Source organism: Panicum virgatum, chromosome 6K (genome assembly GCF_016808335.1).
Source record: "Panicum virgatum strain AP13 chromosome 6K, P.virgatum_v5, whole genome shotgun sequence".
In the NCBI taxonomy this organism is placed as follows: domain Eukaryota; kingdom Viridiplantae; phylum Streptophyta; class Magnoliopsida; order Poales; family Poaceae; genus Panicum; species Panicum virgatum.
In genome coordinates this window covers 14,582,425-14,600,706 of record NC_053141.1, presented here as the reverse complement: position 1 = coordinate 14,600,706, position 18,282 = coordinate 14,582,425, and the positions used below count along the sequence as shown (strand labels likewise).

The 18,282-nt window shown below is 45.3% G+C and overlaps 1 protein-coding gene and 1 long non-coding RNA gene across 3 annotated transcripts; one reads left to right on the top strand and one right to left on the bottom strand.

Moving 5' to 3' along the window:
- Positions 1-891: 891 nt before the first annotated feature.
- On the bottom strand, positions 892-6,430 carry LOC120711840 (UPF0481 protein At3g47200-like). Of its 2 annotated transcripts, none has more exons than XM_039997498.1 (4): positions 6,216-6,430; positions 4,858-4,974; positions 2,614-2,658; positions 892-2,473 (listed from the first exon to the last, which is right to left on the bottom strand). In XM_039997498.1, exons 1-4 carry the CDS (start codon positions 6,379-6,381, stop codon positions 1,008-1,010), a joined length of 1,794 nt encoding a protein of 597 aa, XP_039853432.1. In that variant the 5' UTR covers positions 6,382-6,430; the 3' UTR covers positions 892-1,007. The 2 variants fall into 2 exon arrangements, with proteins under 2 accessions (XP_039853432.1, XP_039853433.1); XM_039997499.1 differs by having other exon boundaries at positions 4,897-4,974.
- A 3,324-nt stretch (positions 6,431-9,754) lies between these two features.
- LOC120711839 lies at positions 9,755-12,673 on the top strand. The gene is made up of 4 exons (XR_005690503.1): positions 9,755-10,197; positions 11,110-11,269; positions 11,933-11,982; positions 12,372-12,673. It is a non-coding gene; the product is annotated as an uncharacterized LOC120711839 (long non-coding RNA).
- Positions 12,674-18,282: the final 5,609 nt, after the last annotated feature.

Below are 18,282 nucleotides of genomic sequence, written 5' to 3'. Positions count from 1 at the left end.
GAGCCACCAATGCTGCAAGGGGCTGGCGCATCGAGATACAATATTGGTTTACTCTAGAACTACGCACAAGGCAGCAACACCTTGCTCTCTCAATCACTTAAGAGCTAACCAAGCACTAACACTCTCAAAGGTGTGCTGAGGACTAAAGATTTGATCACTAAGCTCTTGGTTGGCTTGGAGGTGTTCTTGGGTGTGGGTATGACTTCTAGAAACTCCAGCAACCTCAAATAACCCAGGGTGAGGCATATATATAGCCCCCAACTCACAGGAGTCGTTACTAGCTGTTAACAGCTTTTCTGTGTAGGCATCGGTTCAACCGGTGATATGGCATCGGTTCAACCGGCCACACATAGGCAGAATATATCCGTTGGCTTCCCTGACACTGTCTGCAGCTGGGACTGCAACCATCGGTTAAACCGATACTAGGGTATTGGTTTAACCGGTCACTCCAGACCGTCACGTAGCCGTTGCCTTTCATCTTCTCCTGCTGACATCATTGCACCGACACGATGCTCCGATGACCTTTAGTTCAACTAGTGCTGAAGACTTGGCTGCTGCGTGCTTGACATGCTCTCTAGGCAACAGTATGTTGCTTGCACCGATGCATGTGTTGAACCTGTCGGTTCAACCGGTCGCACAGAGATTTCTTCACTTGGCTCCTGTCTGCACTCAGAATTACACCGATGCCTGAACATCGGTGTATCCGACACCCATCGGAAGAACCGATGGCTCCGCATCGGTTTAACCGGTGCAGTTGTTTTTCTGCAGAACTCGTCCAATTCAGCATTTATTTGAGTTCTTTCTTCATGTTTTGCTTTGTTAGGGCTTTTTACTTCATCCTTGGGACCTAGATAGATTCACTTGACAAACTCATTAGTCCCATTGATTGCGTTGTCAATCGATCACCAAAATCACTCAAAATGGCTTAAATGGGGCCATGTTGGTTACATATTGAAAACAGAAGCAAGCACACAAAGTTGTAACAGCCACGACTAGAGCTGCTTTGCTTAGTTGTGTGGCTTGTAGTAGCCGTAGACAGAGTAGAAGGTCTGCAGCGCGGTCAAGGCGAGCCCGATCGCCCCGGCCACGACAGCTGTTGTCACCCAAGGATTCTTGAAGTAGTCGCGCACCAGCGCCGCGCGCCATTGCGGCCACCTTCCTCTCTGGTACCTGACGACCTCCTCCATCACGCCGGCGAGGTAGTTGCGGTCGGCGGAGGTGTGCGCCTCCGTGCAGAGTCCGGTGAAGAACCCCAAGGCTGTGGCGTCCCTCTCGCCGTTCATGTGATTCACCAGCACCCCACTCCGGTGGAGGATGCGCACGTCCTCGGATGTCTTGACGATGCAGTCCATGAATATGGCGAAGGCTGTTACGCGGCCTGGTGTAGTTGGGTAGGTCTGCTCGAACGCAATCAGGTTCCGGAACAGGGGCACGCTGTAGTCGAAAAGTTGCAGCGGCGGGATCTCCAGCACGCCGCCGCGGAAACTCACGTCGAGGAAACTCTTGGCAGCACCGCGCTTCCGTGGCCTGAACCTCACGCCGGCCTCCTCCAGCTCCTTGGCGCAGGGCACCCACCGCGTGAGCTCCGACGACGGTACTGCAGCGGCGGCGGCATGCCAGGGTTGTTTGTTGGACTCGGGGCTGTCATCAGGCGGCGGCGGCGGCGGGAGGTCGATGGAGAGGTACAACAGGTGGAGGAGGTGGTGCACATCGTGGCAAGCGATGGGTGCCGAGTGCAGCGGCTGAGGATGGAGCGAGCTGAAGAACTGGAGGCCGCCGTGGACGAGGACGTCCTCGCCCTCGCCGGCGTTGCTCCCGAGAAGCTTGAATAGCTTCCGGACGACGAAGAAGGGGACCTGGTTGCTGAGCAGCAGTAGGTCACGCTTCACTGTTCCCCAGACCCAGCACCGGCCAAACAGCAGGGTCCAGTCGTCGTGGTCGTCGCCGCCACCATTTCCTGTCCGTGCGTACTTGAGCAGACGGTGGAGGACGAAGCAGCCGTCGAGCAGCATGTTGAGAGCCAGCTTCTCGTCATCGCCGAAGACATTGGTATCCCGCTTGTTGGACGACAAAGAAATGCTGCTGTAGGAAGCACGAATCCGCGGCACCAGGCGCATCATCTCGTCGAAGCACTCCCGAAGCAGCGGTGCGTGTACCTCCGCTGACCAGACCGCCGCCGACTCCAAGGTTCCGGCGGCTCGGTGGCGCCCCACAATGAACTTGCGGACACAGCGCCACTTATAGCGCTCGAGCCTGAGCATGCTGGCCGTTTCGCGCTTGCTGTCGAAGAGCGGTCCGATGCAGACGACCTTGGGGATGTAGGCGCCCTCGTTGCCCTCGGCGATGTCCTCCGGGACCTCGCAGATGGTTGGTGGTTGTGGCGATCGCTCAGGAATCGCCGTGCTCACCTTCTCCTCCATCATCTTAGTGATATATTTGGTGGGTTCCTGCTTCTGGTTGTTCTCTTCCTCAGCTGATCATGATCCATGCACACAGCCAATCAATGTTTAAATTTTCGCAAATGCGACATTAAGTGGGGCAAAGATATACATTCAAGAAATTTTTTTTAAAAAGTAATCTACACGAGAAAGCAAAATGAGATAAAATTACTACCCCGCTTCGCGGTAGGTGGCAGTTCCTTTTCAAATCCGTCGTACCCTGAAAAATAATGCAGTATCAGCCTACTTCCTGCAAAGCATACAACATCAACTGAAAATACTTTTCTATTTTATTTCTTAACAAATAATTTGTCCGCATACATTTCTAGAGTACCTTATACTTTAGGATGGGGGAGTATGCTTATAGGTTATATAACGCTTAAGAAAAATTTACCATAACATGGACCACCCCTGAAAATGGCCTGATTTCACGGGGCAATCTACCTTATGCACTGCACCTGGAAATCAATTTCTAGGGGCGATTTGTAAGGTGGCCCGTCTCTAGAAATGGTCCCACACAAATAAATTTGTAACTTTTTAATGTGATCTCGGATGATGACAAACTTTATATCAAAATTATAGAGCTTGATGAGATCGAAAACTTTGTAGTTGACAACCTTTAGATTATATCGTTTAGTGGTCCAAAATTTCGCAATAAGTTCTTAGATTTTTAAATCAAGAATTTTTGAATTTTTCAAATGTCCTCGGATGAGGACAAGCTCTATATTAAAGTATTGCTCAATGAGATCTAACATTTTTTAGCTAACAAGTTTTTCATTTGAGATCATTTAGGGCTACAGATATTCAATATAAATTTCACATGCACATGAATCGGAGACGTTATGTTATCGTGCACTTTTGGTTTGTTTGTTTTTTGACTGTATCGAGTACAATGTGGTTTTCATCCCTACAAACACTACCGGAAAATGGGCCAAAGGTACCAGCTGCTGTTGTAGCTGTTACTGATGCTTTTGGCCTCGCATCAGTACCGGCTGCAACAGCAGCTGGTACCATACTCCACATTTCTTATGTGTAATATTTTTGCACTAAGATGGTTCTGCTCCATAAGTAATATGGACATATGAACACTTGCAAACTAAGTAATGTGATAATCTCGTTGAGATATTCACAGAGTCTACCATACTCCATATTTCTTATGTGTTGAGTGCATTGGTATGAAATTACTTTGAGATTTGCAAGTATCAGGGGGAGAGTCTCTCTGAATACTAACTTGTTGCAAACATCATATTGCACTCTTTTCTTTCTATGAGTTTTTTTCTTGGGGTTTCTCATATAAAGTTTTTAATGAGGCAATATCAACACAAGGTCATGTCATATCATCCATTTTTTCCCATGGGGTTTTTGGTGGATGATATTCCGACATGCATTACACTCTTTTCTTTATGTGAGTTTTCTGTTTGAGGTTTCTCATATAAAATTTTTGATGAGGCAATGTCAGCGCAAAGGTATATGCTATATCATCTATTTTCCCCACAGGGGTTTTTGGAAGATGATATTTGAAGCATATGGACCATAGGGTCAAGATGTTATTAGACTAAGAATTTGAGTTTATCTCAAGGGTCTACTAACATTGGTAATTGTATATTATGGTGTTTCTCCTTATTTTTTCCACTGGGTTTTAAGGAGTTTTGCCTAGTATACCGAAATTACTTTGTTTTTTCCCACAAGGTTTTCCAAAGATTCTCCTCACATTTTTCCTGAAAAGTTTTTGGGGGAGTTATATATATATCACATCTCCTGATTTTTCCCATCGGGTTTTCAAGGAGTTATTCGATTGATTACAAGACCACAAGAAGATCAAATTGATTACAAAGACCACAAGAAGAAGGAAATTGATCAAGCGGGAGTGTTATGAAGAAATTAGAATTAGTGATCAATTTCTGTAATAGTTAAACTAATCATTAGGCGGTTAACTTTCACGAAAGGACCACTCGCGAAAGGGCCACTCACGAAAGGGCCAACTCGAAGGGGCCAATCCCAAGGGACACAATGCCCTTTGGACTTGTATAAATATGTAATCAATCCTATCAATGAACATCTGATTATTCCATTCACTTTTATTCTAAACAACTAACACTCAGTTTTCTTGAAGACCGATAGTTACTTTAAATGCACACTAGATAGTTTCTCGTAATCACTCGTGATGATTTACAATTTTTGCAGACAGCGATAAGCCATTTGACATTTTATTTTTCACGGTTTTCCCAGCAAATTCTTGAACGCCTCTCTCATGCAGATATTTCTTCTATACATTAGATGCATATATAATTTTTTCTTGATATTTATTAATTATTATAGATGCATCTATATAATTTCGCACTGTGTATGTGCGCCATACATTCAAAATATAAAAAAGATAAAGTAATAATCCAAAGAGGAATTGAGATAGAATTATTACAATGCTTCTCGGGCTGTGTGGCTGAAGTAGGCTCCTTACCTGATCCACCACCTGCTAGTAGCATTGGTTCATCCTCGTCAAAGGCTGAAGTAAACTTCTCACGTTTATGCTCAAACCCTGAAAAATAAATATAATGTCAGCATACCTTAAAAGCGTACATCTCCGTTGAACTTAATTTAATTAGATAGGGTCTCTAACAAATTTTTAGAAACTATATGCCTCAGCAATGGTTGTATAGGCTATTTTAGACGCTGTTTCTCCAAAATGCATCAAATATTTTTTTTTTGCGAAAAGGGAAGTGATATATATTAAAAAGAAGCACAGTACACGTCCCCTTTTACAACCAGCCCCCTAGAGAATAGAGAAATTACATAGAAGACCCTAAGCCTACTGTTCATCTTCCTCCATTGCTCTGCGCCGGCCGGTCTAGCATCAGGTGCCATCCTTCCTGCTGCCATCGCCGAGGAGGAGCAACACATGTTGAGCCGCAATAGCCAACGGCACGGAACCACTGCCGGGCCGCATGTATCCCGCTGAAAGATTATCGGCCTCCTCTCCAGTAACTGCAGCCGGAAAACCTCTCCGCCGCCGCCAGCATAGGAACCGGCGACTGGAAGCCAAATCCCACAAACAGGGAAGAGTAGAAGCTCCCACCCCTTCACAGAGGTGAAGCAGAGCAAAAGCCACAACGGAATCGTCGTTGCCCTCTTGAATCGACCGAAATCGAACAAGGGGACTAACAACGATGCATCGGCATAACCAAAACAGAGGCCTGCTAACCTCGAATCCGCCGTCCCGGGGAAGATATGAGGAACATCTTCAAAGCCGGAGACGGGTATTATTCGCCGCCGGAGCCGCCGCGCAGTTGCCGCTCCCGGCACCAAGAGCTCCACCATCGGGACGACGGTGAGCACCTAAACTATCTAGATCTATAAGCTAACCTAGGTAATATGGACAACCGGCGGTCGATTCCCCGCCTTCCTTCTTCTCCGGTGCCGGAGAGGACACTGGAGAAGGAGGCCACCGGAATCTGCCCCGGAGGCGGCGTCTCCCTCCCTTTCGCCTCGGAGTACAGTAGCAGTCGAGAGAGAAGGGGAAGGAACGAGATGTGCATTCAATTTTGAACAGCGCAATAGCAGATTTGTCTCTGCATCTTGGACAAGACGTGTAATTGCACCTGAAATTAGGCTAGTCCATTTAGTAGTGTAATAGAGTATTGGTGGAGACCGTGTGCTTCACAAAATTGCCCCCGCGCTTGATTATTTGTACTACGTCAACCCACCCACAGAGACACGATGAAGAAGGGAAACGGATTTCGCTAATTCTTTTCAAGATAAAAAAAAGAGCGTTATAATTACCTATGCCCGCCATAGGTGAACCTTGGTGATGAGAACGACTGATATAGTATATGTATATTGCAGTATGAGTAGGGAAGGTAAAGCGGACAGCGGTCCATTTATATAGACGACTTGCTCGTGTGGATCGGAATAAATTCTTTCCGTGCTGGTAATAAAGTTCATACATGTAAAGGGCAACGGAATAGATTCTTGCCCTTGCTTGATTATAAAGTGCACAGGGCCTGCAAAAGGACGTAGAATATATTATTAGCCCTGTTGGCACGAAAGCTCTTTGTTTGAAGAAATGTTGAGATCTAAAGCACTCTCCCTCCGTTCAATATCCTAAATCAAATTTCTTTAACTTTGACCAAGTTAAATTTATGCAAAAACGTAATAACATCAACAAATTTATACTTGTTGGCACATAATTTATTTGAATTGATTGTTTACAAATGTTTAGGGTCACGTTGAAATGACGTATAAATATAAATAAACTCTACCATTATTATTCCTAATCTAAAAAACCACAAATTTCTTTATTTATTTCTAAATCATGAAATGAGCTACATTAGCAAGAAAAGATGAGAGGATCAAATTGCTAACCTTTGGAAAGGAGAATGGAAGGAGGAATGAAGTTCTTCTCAAGAGCCGAGAGCAAGAACTTGCTCACCCGAAGCAAGAACACACACAACAAGTGAAAACATACACACAGCCAAGAGCAACAATTGAATTGGATGGCTCGGGCTAGGGGGAGATATATAGCGGTGGCATTTAGTCCCAGTTGATTGCGCTTTCTGGGACTAAAAGTGAATCCTCTAGTCGCGGTTGGAGCCACCAACAGGACTTAAAGGGGCGTTGGACCTTTAGTCCTAGTTAGTGCCTCCAACCGGGACTACCGGGTGACCTTTATTAGTCCTGGTTGGGGGCCACCAACCGGGACTAAAATCTCCTGCTGCCAAGCCACCGGCCCTATCTATTGGGTAGGGCATTTTAGTCCTAGTTGGTGGCTCCAACTGGGACTAATGCTCTCTTCACTCCCGGGCCCAACTCTGGTCGGGACTAAAGCTAAAATCCGAAGGTCTGTTCCCTACTAGTGCTTCAACAGAAGATCGCCCACTGTGGTGCAACCATTCAACATTGTGAGTCTGACATCGCTGGTGAGCAGCGGAAGGCCAAACAACGATCCAAGCACAGCCCCCTGAAACTCATCTGTAGTCCAGTCCTCCCGGTCGTATCGTCAGAAATTACCTCGGAGCAGCACAACCTCGATGTTCAGCATCCCTAGGAGCTTTAACATTGGGCTAGTGCCCAGGTCCATGAGTATGACCTTCAACTAGCCGTTGGCTGGTTGCTCAGCATCTTGGGGATTTTGTGTATTTTACTGGATGTTGCCCCTTTATTGGGCACTCTACGGGGGCATTGGACCATCCATGCACCCCCATCGGACCAACGGCAACGGGTCCAATGCCCCTGCTGCACTGATGTGTCACGCGCACATTGAACTAGCCGTTGGGCGTGCCAACGGCTACCCTGGGCGCTTGGTCCTATGCCCCCCAGTCCAACGCCCATCGGACCATGAGACGCCATGGCCCGATGCATTCCAGAGAGTTCCCAGAGACCTACATTGGCCATCGGACTGGGCCGATGCCAGCATCGGCCCCGAGCCCACGGTCCGATGCCTCCTTCAACCAAAACCCTCACATTGATAGGTGGGGCCTATAAAAGGAACAATGCGACCATATAGGCCGGTGCCCTTCGGTCCGATGCTATCGGACCATACCTCACCGGTCCGATGCATCCCAGTCCCCCCCCGCTAGGGTTAGCCATCGGACTAGCCAGCCTGCTGGTCTGATGCTCTCCTCCTGTGTCCGATGCCTATACAAAGGCATCCCTAGCTCGAATTGTCAACCCCTTTTCAAATGTACCAACTCCAAAGTGTTCTACCAACTTTGTACAAGTGAGTTTGCCTTTTCTCAAACATTATTCAAAGAATTTTTTACTCTTCTCAACCACCACTCGATCCTAGTAACGTATGCAAAGTTAGATTGCTCAAGCGGCACTAGATGGCCGATATGCAAATAAGTTTGTCCCTCTTAATAGTACGGCCATCTATCCTAACACTACTACAAACCTCTTAATCCATGACGGATTCTCGATGACGGATTCAGAGAAGGTCATGGATCTGCACTAGTGGATACCTAGCCCACTAACTCATGGCGGTTTTATCTAGACCGTCGGTCTATGAATTTAAATTTTTCATACTCCATTCAGCTCAAACAATAAGCCCACTATCATGTATTTGGTGGCAAGGAAAAAAGTTGAGCCTAGTGCGAATGGAACCTGACAACCCAAAACAATATGACCGAACAAAATTTATCTGTGGTACCTCCAATAAACTATAAACATGTCTTCTTATATATATACTTTTATACTTTTGGAAATTGTTTGACATGACATGTAATTCAAGTTGAAACTACATTTCAAAAGCGCGTAGAAAATCATTAAACATTAAAAAATAACAAAATACTTCAAAAATTCTAGACACCTCTTAAGTAGTCTAAAATTATATTCTAAAATTTATAGATCTGCGTGAATAATATTTATGGTCAAGTATCATCAGATAAAAAAAATACATTACAAATAATATCTAGGCATATTTTAAACATGAAAACAGAAATTAGGGGGCGCTACCATTTGGGCACTACAACATATGTGACCTTCTGCGACGAATACCTCATGACAACAGGCCAAAACGTCATAATGTAGTTACCTTTTATGACATTTTGTATGGGAGGGTATGGTTTAGTGACAAAGATAAAATGTTCGTCACTAAGACAAATTTAAAATCGTCATAAACTATTCCAAGATCATATTGTGACGAATACTCTTCTGATATCATGACAAATATGAAGTGTCACAAATTTATCATAACTGTTGATGGTCATATTTTTTACCATTTTATTAAAATTACTTAATACTTAAACTATACGTGTGGTAAATAAGATATTTAAATAAAATTACTTTAAACCTGAACTATGGGAGTGCTCAATAAGACACGTCAATTATCACCTTTCACATTAATAATTTTGGTTCAAAAACTTTCTCTTATTTTCTAATGAAAACAAATAATAGAATATTTTTATTTACTATTGACCTTATAATATGAAAAAGGAATCACCAAAAAAATACCGATATTTGACTAGAAAAATGAAAAACCACCCTCTCATACCATGACCAAAGCACAACCAGGCCGCGATCCAGCACTGCCCGCGTGCACCTTTCAAAATTTGGTCTCCCATTTATCTACGAGAAAATTCTTATTATGACACCGGAAGATAGCTCAATTCCCTCTATGATCCTCTAAAAATTTCGCTGCCTCCTATAACTCTGTCTCTGAGTTTTAATTTCCTTCCTCCAATGACACCGCCATTCATTTTATCCAACGTTTTCGTGAGGCGATCAAAAAACCATATCAGAAAACAGATGAAGGGACGAAAACACCCTTTGCTCTCTAAAGAGGCAAATCCACCCTTTCGTTCTCCTATATCCCCTCCTCTCTGTCTCTCTCTCTCTCTCAGAAAACCTAGATCGGGCTGGATTGGTGGTGGAGACATGGCCTCCGGCGGCTAGGCAGGCGGCCCTGCTAGCGCCGCAGTGGGGCGCGTAGTCCCCTCGTGCGCGGTGGCTTGGGATGCGGTGCCCAGGGGCGCAGCGGCCGGGGGCGCGACGGCCGGAGGCGTGGCGGCCGGGGGCACGGCGGCAGCCACACCGCCCAGGAGCGCGGCGGCAAGAGGTGCGCCGCTCGTGGGCGTGGCGGGCAGGGGCACGCCGGCCAGAGGTGCGGTAGCGCAGGGCCCCACTGGCCCAGGGGCGCACTCGCCGTTGGCTTCGGGTGATGCGGCAGCAGGCGCTGAGGGCAAGGACGCCATGGCCGTGAGAGTCGTTGGCTCGTTGCATCTGCAGAACGACAAGCGCAGTACATCAATGAAGAATCGCTTCATAGGTGACTTCCTCTTTTCCGTGCTCTCAGGTTTCCATGTTCTCCATGATTTGTTTCTGTATATATTCAGCACCAGTTCTTGTAGTAGTCAGGAAACAAAAAAAAAAAATATTGTGTGCAAGCTGAATAAGGTGAATGGGTACAAGAATGTCAGTCTTGAGCCAGCAACTCCAAAGAGCAGTGCCAAGTCTTGAGCCATTTTTTACAACTTCAGTACTTTGAGGCATTTGGCTTTACCTCTTGAGAAAATATTCTTAGTATTCATAAGATATTGTCACCATTGCCAGATATCTTTGTGTATGGTCAAATTTCAGATCATATTAAGGAGTCATATTGCCAGATATCATTGTGTATGGTCAAATTTCAGATCATATTAAAGATTCATATTGCCAGATATCTTTTGACTACAAAAAGGGTTATTGGAGTAAACACAGCATTCAGTAAAATCTGAACCAGTAATGTTAGGGGTTCAATTAGAACCCCGCTTAGCCTCTTCTGTCAATATTGCCAAAACTTATGCTAAAGATGTATGAACACAAGTGCAGCCAGGCCAATATGAAGAGTTTGATTGAAACTTAGTAATAAAATTGTCTCTCAGGCTGTGAGCTCCCTGGATCTATTTTTCTAATGGTGGAAAGGATAGCCTCCTAACTGTAAAGTTTTTTAAAGCAGAAGATTGCCAACATCAGTTTCGCTATCTCATCATGGACGTTACTTTTATCGACCAAAGTGATTGAATTTTAACTTTCATTTAACCTAGTTGAGCTGTAGAAGAGTTGAAATAGTTTGTTGACTTCAGTTGATGTTCTTGGATGACTCACACTTCACTTCTTTTCGGAAGATATTATTATGTTCATAAGTTATGGTACAATACTTGGTTGATCGCACGATAACTTTAGCCCATTTTTGCTGTAGGTGCAATGTGAATGATTCAAGCTGTTATTCCTCATATGATGGAAACAAGGGAAAGTACAACTGCCAATGTTGAAAGTATTACTGCATTGGCACCGGGATCTTGGCCTGGTGTGTATTCAACGTCAAAAGCTGCTCTTCATGCATTGAGTGATTCACAAAGGTACCTGTTCTTAATTATATTGCATCTTTATTTCATCATCACAACCTGGAACCAAGGATCGCAGTGATCTAATTGGCTGTGTGTCCTGCTAAGATGTTTATTTCATCATCACAACAACAAGGGACTCAATAGGGGCGGAATGTTTACAGGCATTTAGAGGTGAATAAAAGCATTTGTCCCTATAGATAGTAAGTTGCTAAGATGATCTAACTGCACACTAAAAAATTTCAGCATAGGTTGAATTAGTCAATGTCATTGTATGCCTATGTTAGGTGTTTGCAAGAGTAGGCATTGAAGAGAAGTAAGGCTCAATAATGCGTGCAGGCTGTGATGTCAGTAGTGCACACATTTACTTCAAACTTAAACTTAAATAAACATGAATATGTTTTTATTTATAAACTGCATATAGCTACATGATAAATTATTTAGAATAATCAGTGTTGCTGTTGCATGCATGCACTGCTGTGTGCGACCGTGATGCCACTTGGCTCTTCGTAGAATTATCTAGTAAGAATATCATAGAACATCATATTGATGTAAACTGCCGGTCGCCTTTAATCTGAATCGTTTTTGTGCTTATTGCTTCCTACTAAGCATAGGCCTTTTCTACTTATCTATGTTTTTACTAATCCTTTTTTACGGAACTACATCTTTTTTTTGCAGTAATTGACTATGTAGCTAGAGGGGTTCAATAGATTGCTGCGTATGTGTTGGTGAGCTCGATTTTCTTGTTCAGCATATCAAATTTTTAATCTCAAATTTATATGCAATGTATTTATAATGCTCTGTTCCATCGTCTACTTTGGATAATTCAAAAAACAAACAATCACCTATTCTTGCATATTCATGATTAATCTCTTTGTTTAGTGTTATTTGGAGGCTACTTTTTTTTGCTACATACCATGTAGTGCCTTGTATCCTATGGATGTGCTATTATATTTTGCTATCCGGAGGTGATACAACTTTGCTTCCTATAATGGACAGTTGTGATGGCTATACAGAGCATTTTATAAGGTTATTGGATTTGCCCTAATCTGGGATAACCCTCTTTTTTCCATGTCAATGTTATCTGCTAAAGTATTTTGTCATGTGCTCTTTTCAGGTTGAGGATCAGATGTAAAAAGGAACCAACAGTTAGAAGAGATCAGTTGATGATCCGATGCATCTATTAACAAGCAGTTAGAAGAGATAGGAAATTTGAAGAAGGCAACAGAGGAGACTGATGGTTTTGGTCTATCTATAACTAGTGTCCTTCACCTTGGTTATAAATGGCTGTAATCTCTTCTTTGGGTGTGAATTGTAACTTATCTCTTCAGGATGATGTGTCTGGTAACTTGTAAACGTTTTGATGGTAATTAAAAATGATCTATGCCAATGAAAATAGGCCTGGAAAAATTGCTTGCGCTTGAATTTGTTTTATCGCTGTGATAATATATGGGCTGAAAATAGGCTATAGAATATTTTATGACGAACCAAAATCGTCACAAAAATGTTGCAATATCAGCTCCACGTCATTGCCACATCATTTGTGTACAAGATTTTGTGACGTTTCATAGATCTTTAATGACGAAAAACTGGTGTCATAAATTAGCGATGATAGAATAATCATCACAAGATTTATGACGAAAAAAATATGTTTTCGTCGCAAAAGACCTTTTATGACATGGTATAGGCGACGAACTGGTTTTCGTCACGCAAACGTCACAGATTATGAAAGACGACGAAAATACCATTTTCAGTGACATAAATGAAACGTTGCAGAAACCCATATGTGTTGTAGTGGGGGCAGGCAACGGGGTGCCAACTCTATGGCGCAATCAGGTTGGTGCCCAAAAATTTTGTGTTCAATGATATTCCTGTCCAAATAGCTCTTTATTGCTTCCCGCCACGCAAAGGGTATTTGAGTAAAATCTATCGGTGCAATATATACATCCAGCAGTTCCAAACCCTAGCGCATCTTTCATTCCCCACTCACCCAGCCGCCACCTCCCAGTCCCCCGCTCCTCTGCTCCTAATCTCTCATCGAGAGATCCCACCCCACCCTTCATCCCCGGTGACGAGCATGCTCCACCCTCCATCCCTGGCGACAAACACACGCGCCCCTCCGGCAATTGCCCATGGGTCCTCTTGCACGCAAGGCATGAGGACGGACTCCCTCACCTAGATGGCTAGTTCCAACCCATGACTTCTTCTCCACCTACATAGGGCCACGGTGGCCGGAGCGGGCTATGGCGTTGTCGAGCAACGGCGGCGGGGCTGCGACGCTGGCAGTGGAGTAGAAGCAGGAAGCTATGGTGGCATACCGACGACTAGTTGTGGTGGCCGAAGCTCAGCATCCCAAGGACCAGGGCCCTCCCCCCACAAAAAGCCTCATGCCTGTAAGATGAGCATGTTCATGATCTCCACCTCCCCTCCTTCCTGCTATGTTTGAACCTCCTGCTTACGAGCTTCTGTGCAAACCAAGATTTTAAATAGCCGGCTATAGCTGCCAGAAAGGGTAGCCGCTATGGCATTTAGCCCGCTAAACACCGTAACGGCAGCCCTACTGCTAAATGTCTTAGCCGACGATATAAAATCATGGTGCAAACCAAGGATCTGTGTGTTGATTTTAATTGCACATATGTCTATGTCCTAGGTGTTCTGTTTCCTGTATGGTCTATGCACCAATTGTTTGTTGAAATGCCTAGCTAGGCCAAAAATGCCAAGTACCATGGTTTTTAAGGTGGTAAGGTGAGGCGTGGCGACCCACCCCCTTCTGAACGCCTAGGTGAGTAAGGCGCGCGGCGACGTCATACTCATATCCTAATCTAGGATGAAGTAGTATAAACACACCTTGTTGCTGTCGATTTTGAAGTCGAGAGTAGCAAGTAGCAAAACTAAGAAAAATTCAGTAAGGTTGTCACACGAATCAGTCATCAGGAACACATTCACACAAAGCTACCTTGTTATATAATTCGTACAGTGGATCAGAGTAGCTAATGTTGTTGGCCTCACTACTATAGAACAGGTCTTTGGTCCAGCACATTTGTCCCGGCAGCTGTTGGGCCTGGGACCAATGAAAGATTTAGTCTCGGGTCTAACGGCTAGCTGGGTGGGTGGGTGAGGGAGGGGTCATTGGTCCCAGTTGAAGCCAAAAACCAGGACATTTGTTCTTGCTATTCTTAGCTCGGGTGGGGAGAGTTCATGCCCATTTCCTCCACGATTTATGAAGGCTCTTGATTCCCCCATCCATCCTGCAGTTCAAAATGTTAGAAACTTTATTCTCTCCTCTTACATTGGTAGTATAGCTCATTTCATGGTTTAGAAATAGAGAAATTTGAGTTTTTTAGATTGGCAAAACGTTGAAGTTTGAGCACATCTTTCATTCCTACGTTCCAAACATCAATGTTTCAAAAATTCTTGTGTTTTTCATTCCTCTGTTTTAACACTACATTCCTATCTCTTTCCTATGTTTTGTTCAACTCCTCTGTTTTGCATTCCTACGTTCCAAACAGACTCTTAACTTGTTCCGAACCTTGTTTGATGAAGGGACGTCGATCGCCCTGGAGTGAGGGTGGCTATGCCACTGCCACATCTAAGGGCAAGTACATTGGTACATGCAAGTAGTCTCATAGGTTGTCTTATGAGGTGCCATGTTAGATTTTTAATGACATGGAGGAGAGATAGGGAGGTAAGAGAAAGATGTGGTTGTTTCGTGAAGCAACCACCTCCTAAGCTGAAATTTAGGACTATGAGACAACTTATACACAATTGTACGAGTGGTTGTGTTGTAATGCAACTCACAAATATTCCTTTATTCTATGCACAAATTAAGGATCCCAGAATTACTATGAGACATAAACGAAGTGAGTTACAGAAGTGCAGCACGATTAACGCATAGCAACGCAAGCTAGACATAAACGAGCAAACAGTAGTTAAGTATTGTGAAAGTGATCGGGTGCTCGTAGCCTAAGAGGGGGAGGAGGTGAATTAGTCAACTTAAAATCTTAACATATGGCTCCAACTAGTTTGCACAAAAACTTAATCTAAAACATGTTATCTAGACGCCGCTTCGATGAGGAAAAGTGAAGGGCCATTGGCGAAGAGATCGCGAGGCTTTTGGATGTAGGATTTGTTAAGGAAGTGTACCACCCCGAGTGGCTAGCTAATCCCATTCTTGTACGTAAGAAGAGTGGGAAATAGAGAATGTGTGTTGACTACACGAGTCTCTACAAAGCATGCCCAAAGGATCCCTTTCCTTTGCCGTGCACAGATCAGGTGGTCGACTCCACCTCGGGGTGCGAAACCCTTTTGCTTCCTGGACACGTACAAGGGTACCACCAAATCACGATGAAGGAGTCCGACCAGCTCGCGACCTTCTTCATCACCCCCTTCGGCTCGTATTGCTACATTACGATGCCCTTTGGGCTAAAAAATGCCGGTGCTACGTACCAGCATTGTATGATCAAATGTTTCGGTGACCTCATCAGGTGAACCGTAGAGGCATACGACGACGACATCGTAGTAAAAACCAAACAGGCCAACTAGCTCGTAGCCAACCTTGAGCAAACATTCGCCCGGCTCCGCGTGAATGGAGTCAGGCTCAACCCTGAAAAGTGCATTTTCTTGGTCCCGCGCAGCATGCTTCATGGTTTCATCGTCTCCCAACCAGGGATCGAGGCAAACCCCGAGAATATCGACGCCATCGCAAAGATGGGGCCGATCCAAAACCTAAAAGGGGCACAACGGATCACTGGGTGCCTCGCCGCGCTCAGCCGTTTCATCTCTCATCTTGGAGAACGAGGACTTCCCCTGTACCAGCTCCTGTGAAAGAGCAAATGGTTCACCTGGACCCCCGAGGCCTAGGAGGCGCTGGACGGACTTAAGGCGCTCCTGACCAAGGCACCGGTCTTGGTTCCACCAGTCGACAGGGCGCCCCTCCTCCTCTACATAGCTGCCATGACGCAGGTGGTCAGTGCCGCCTTGGTAGTAGAGAGAGAGGAGGATGGACACGCCCTCAAAGTACAGCGCCCCGTTTACTTTGTGAGAGAGATTTTGGGTGACACCAAGACACGATACCCCCAGATCCAAAAGCTCCTCTATGCGGTGTTTGTAGCTAAGCGCAAGCTGAGGCATTACTTCGAGTCACACCCAATCACGGTGGTCACGTCTTTCCCCCTCGGCGAGGTTGTCCGCAACCCCGACGCCACCGGGAGGATCGCCAAGTGGTTGCTCGAGCTCATGGGTCAAGGCATTTCCTACGCCCCGCGCACAGCGATCAAATCTCAAGCGCTCGCAGATTTCATAGTAGAGTGGATGGAGACCTAGTTGCCTCTGGCTCCGGTGGACGAAGAGTACTGGACGATGTTCTTTGACGGATCGCTGATGAAGAAGGGGGCGGGGCCCAGTTGTTGACGGCCGTTATTTCACGTTTTGGCCGTCAACTTCTCGGAATAAATAGAGCTTTACACTATGTTCCATTCCTATTTTATTTATTTCTAACAAGTTTCACAAGTTTTGGATGAGTTTTGATTTCAGGTGAACATGTACCAAAACTGGACGAATTTGGGCAAAAACCCAGGCTAACCGGCCTCTCCTAGGCCAGCCGGCCTGGCACCCCTAAAGACAGTGCCACATCTTCGATCTAGGGGCAATGTGACACACTCACAATGCCTCTGACTCGTGGATTGGAAGTCGGTTTGATCGAAGGGACCGAAAGGCTTGCACAAAGATCAAAGGACCCACAAGTCAGTGCAAACTCATGTCCAAGTCATCGATCCACCACCCAGACAAGATCACAAGCATACAAGTGTAACGTCGGTGCAATGGAGGGCCGAGGAGAGCCAAAGGGAGGCTGGCCGGTCTAGCACGTGCCCGCGTACACTCCAAGCAACTCACATCGACATCAGAGAAGAATCAGAAACGTCCAGGAGAAGGGCGGTGCTACGTGGTGACAGGCCGACCGGTCCCACCTGGCGGTCTCTCTCGTCCCGGCTTCACGTGGAAGACAGGCACACCGACCTTACCTGCTCACAACTGACGCCACGTGCTTCACTTGCCCGGAGCCGACTTTGGAAGCCTATAAATAGAACACTCATCCCTCACTTGTAACACACACATTTGAAGCTCAATCTCTCTTTACTTTCTAGAGTAGCTTAGTAGTTGGGAGTTAGAGTCGAGTAGAGCTTGCTCGGGTTTCCAGAGTCATCGGAAGTCTGGTATAGCTCTTGTATCTTTCTTTTCACTTTATTAATATAAGTTATCTTCTTTATTTATCTAAGTCATCTTTACCTTCCGCATCTTTTTACCTTCTCAAGTCTGAGAGTTCAGCTTGAGCGTGGAAGTAAGTTTTACCTTTAGCTTAGGTTGAGTTATCTTTCTTGTTTTCGGGATCTTACCTTACGGGTTTTCTCGCCAGGACTGGAGAACTCAAGTTAGTTCTCTAGGTTGGGGATTTCTCTCGAAGGCCTCAAGAGAAATCTTGACACCGAATACAGACGTTGTGTCCGAGTTTGGTGTTAGCTAGAAAGTATGTTCCACCCCACGGTACTGCTGTGGTAGGCGACAGGAGGTGACAGCCCTGTCCGTCCCTTGTAATCCACCACGTTCGTGTGCTTTCATAGTAGTAGTGCCGATTGCCGTTGGACTCCCTTCTCATCCCAATCTGAGTCCTTCCCTGAGGCCGCCGAAGTAAGCTCTGGTTTCCCGAAGATTAGTTAGGTGTTTAGTCTGATCTAGAGAGGCTAGCTTGATAGTTTAGAAGTGTATCAGGTGTCTTATCTCGCTCGTTGTCCTCCCAGCTGCTACCTCTCTAAGGAGTTGAGCCTCTGTGTGTCACTCGGTCATTGACTGGCCATTAATCCTATCTACCCATCTGGCTTACCCCCGTCTAGTTAGTCGGTTGATTAAGCTAGTACGGTTATCATTCGATTTACGATACTCTTTACCATAGTGCTTCCCTGAGGAAAAATACGATACCCTGGAATACTCCGAGGTGAAGTGCTACAGCGGTGATTCTGTGCGCTTGCGGAATA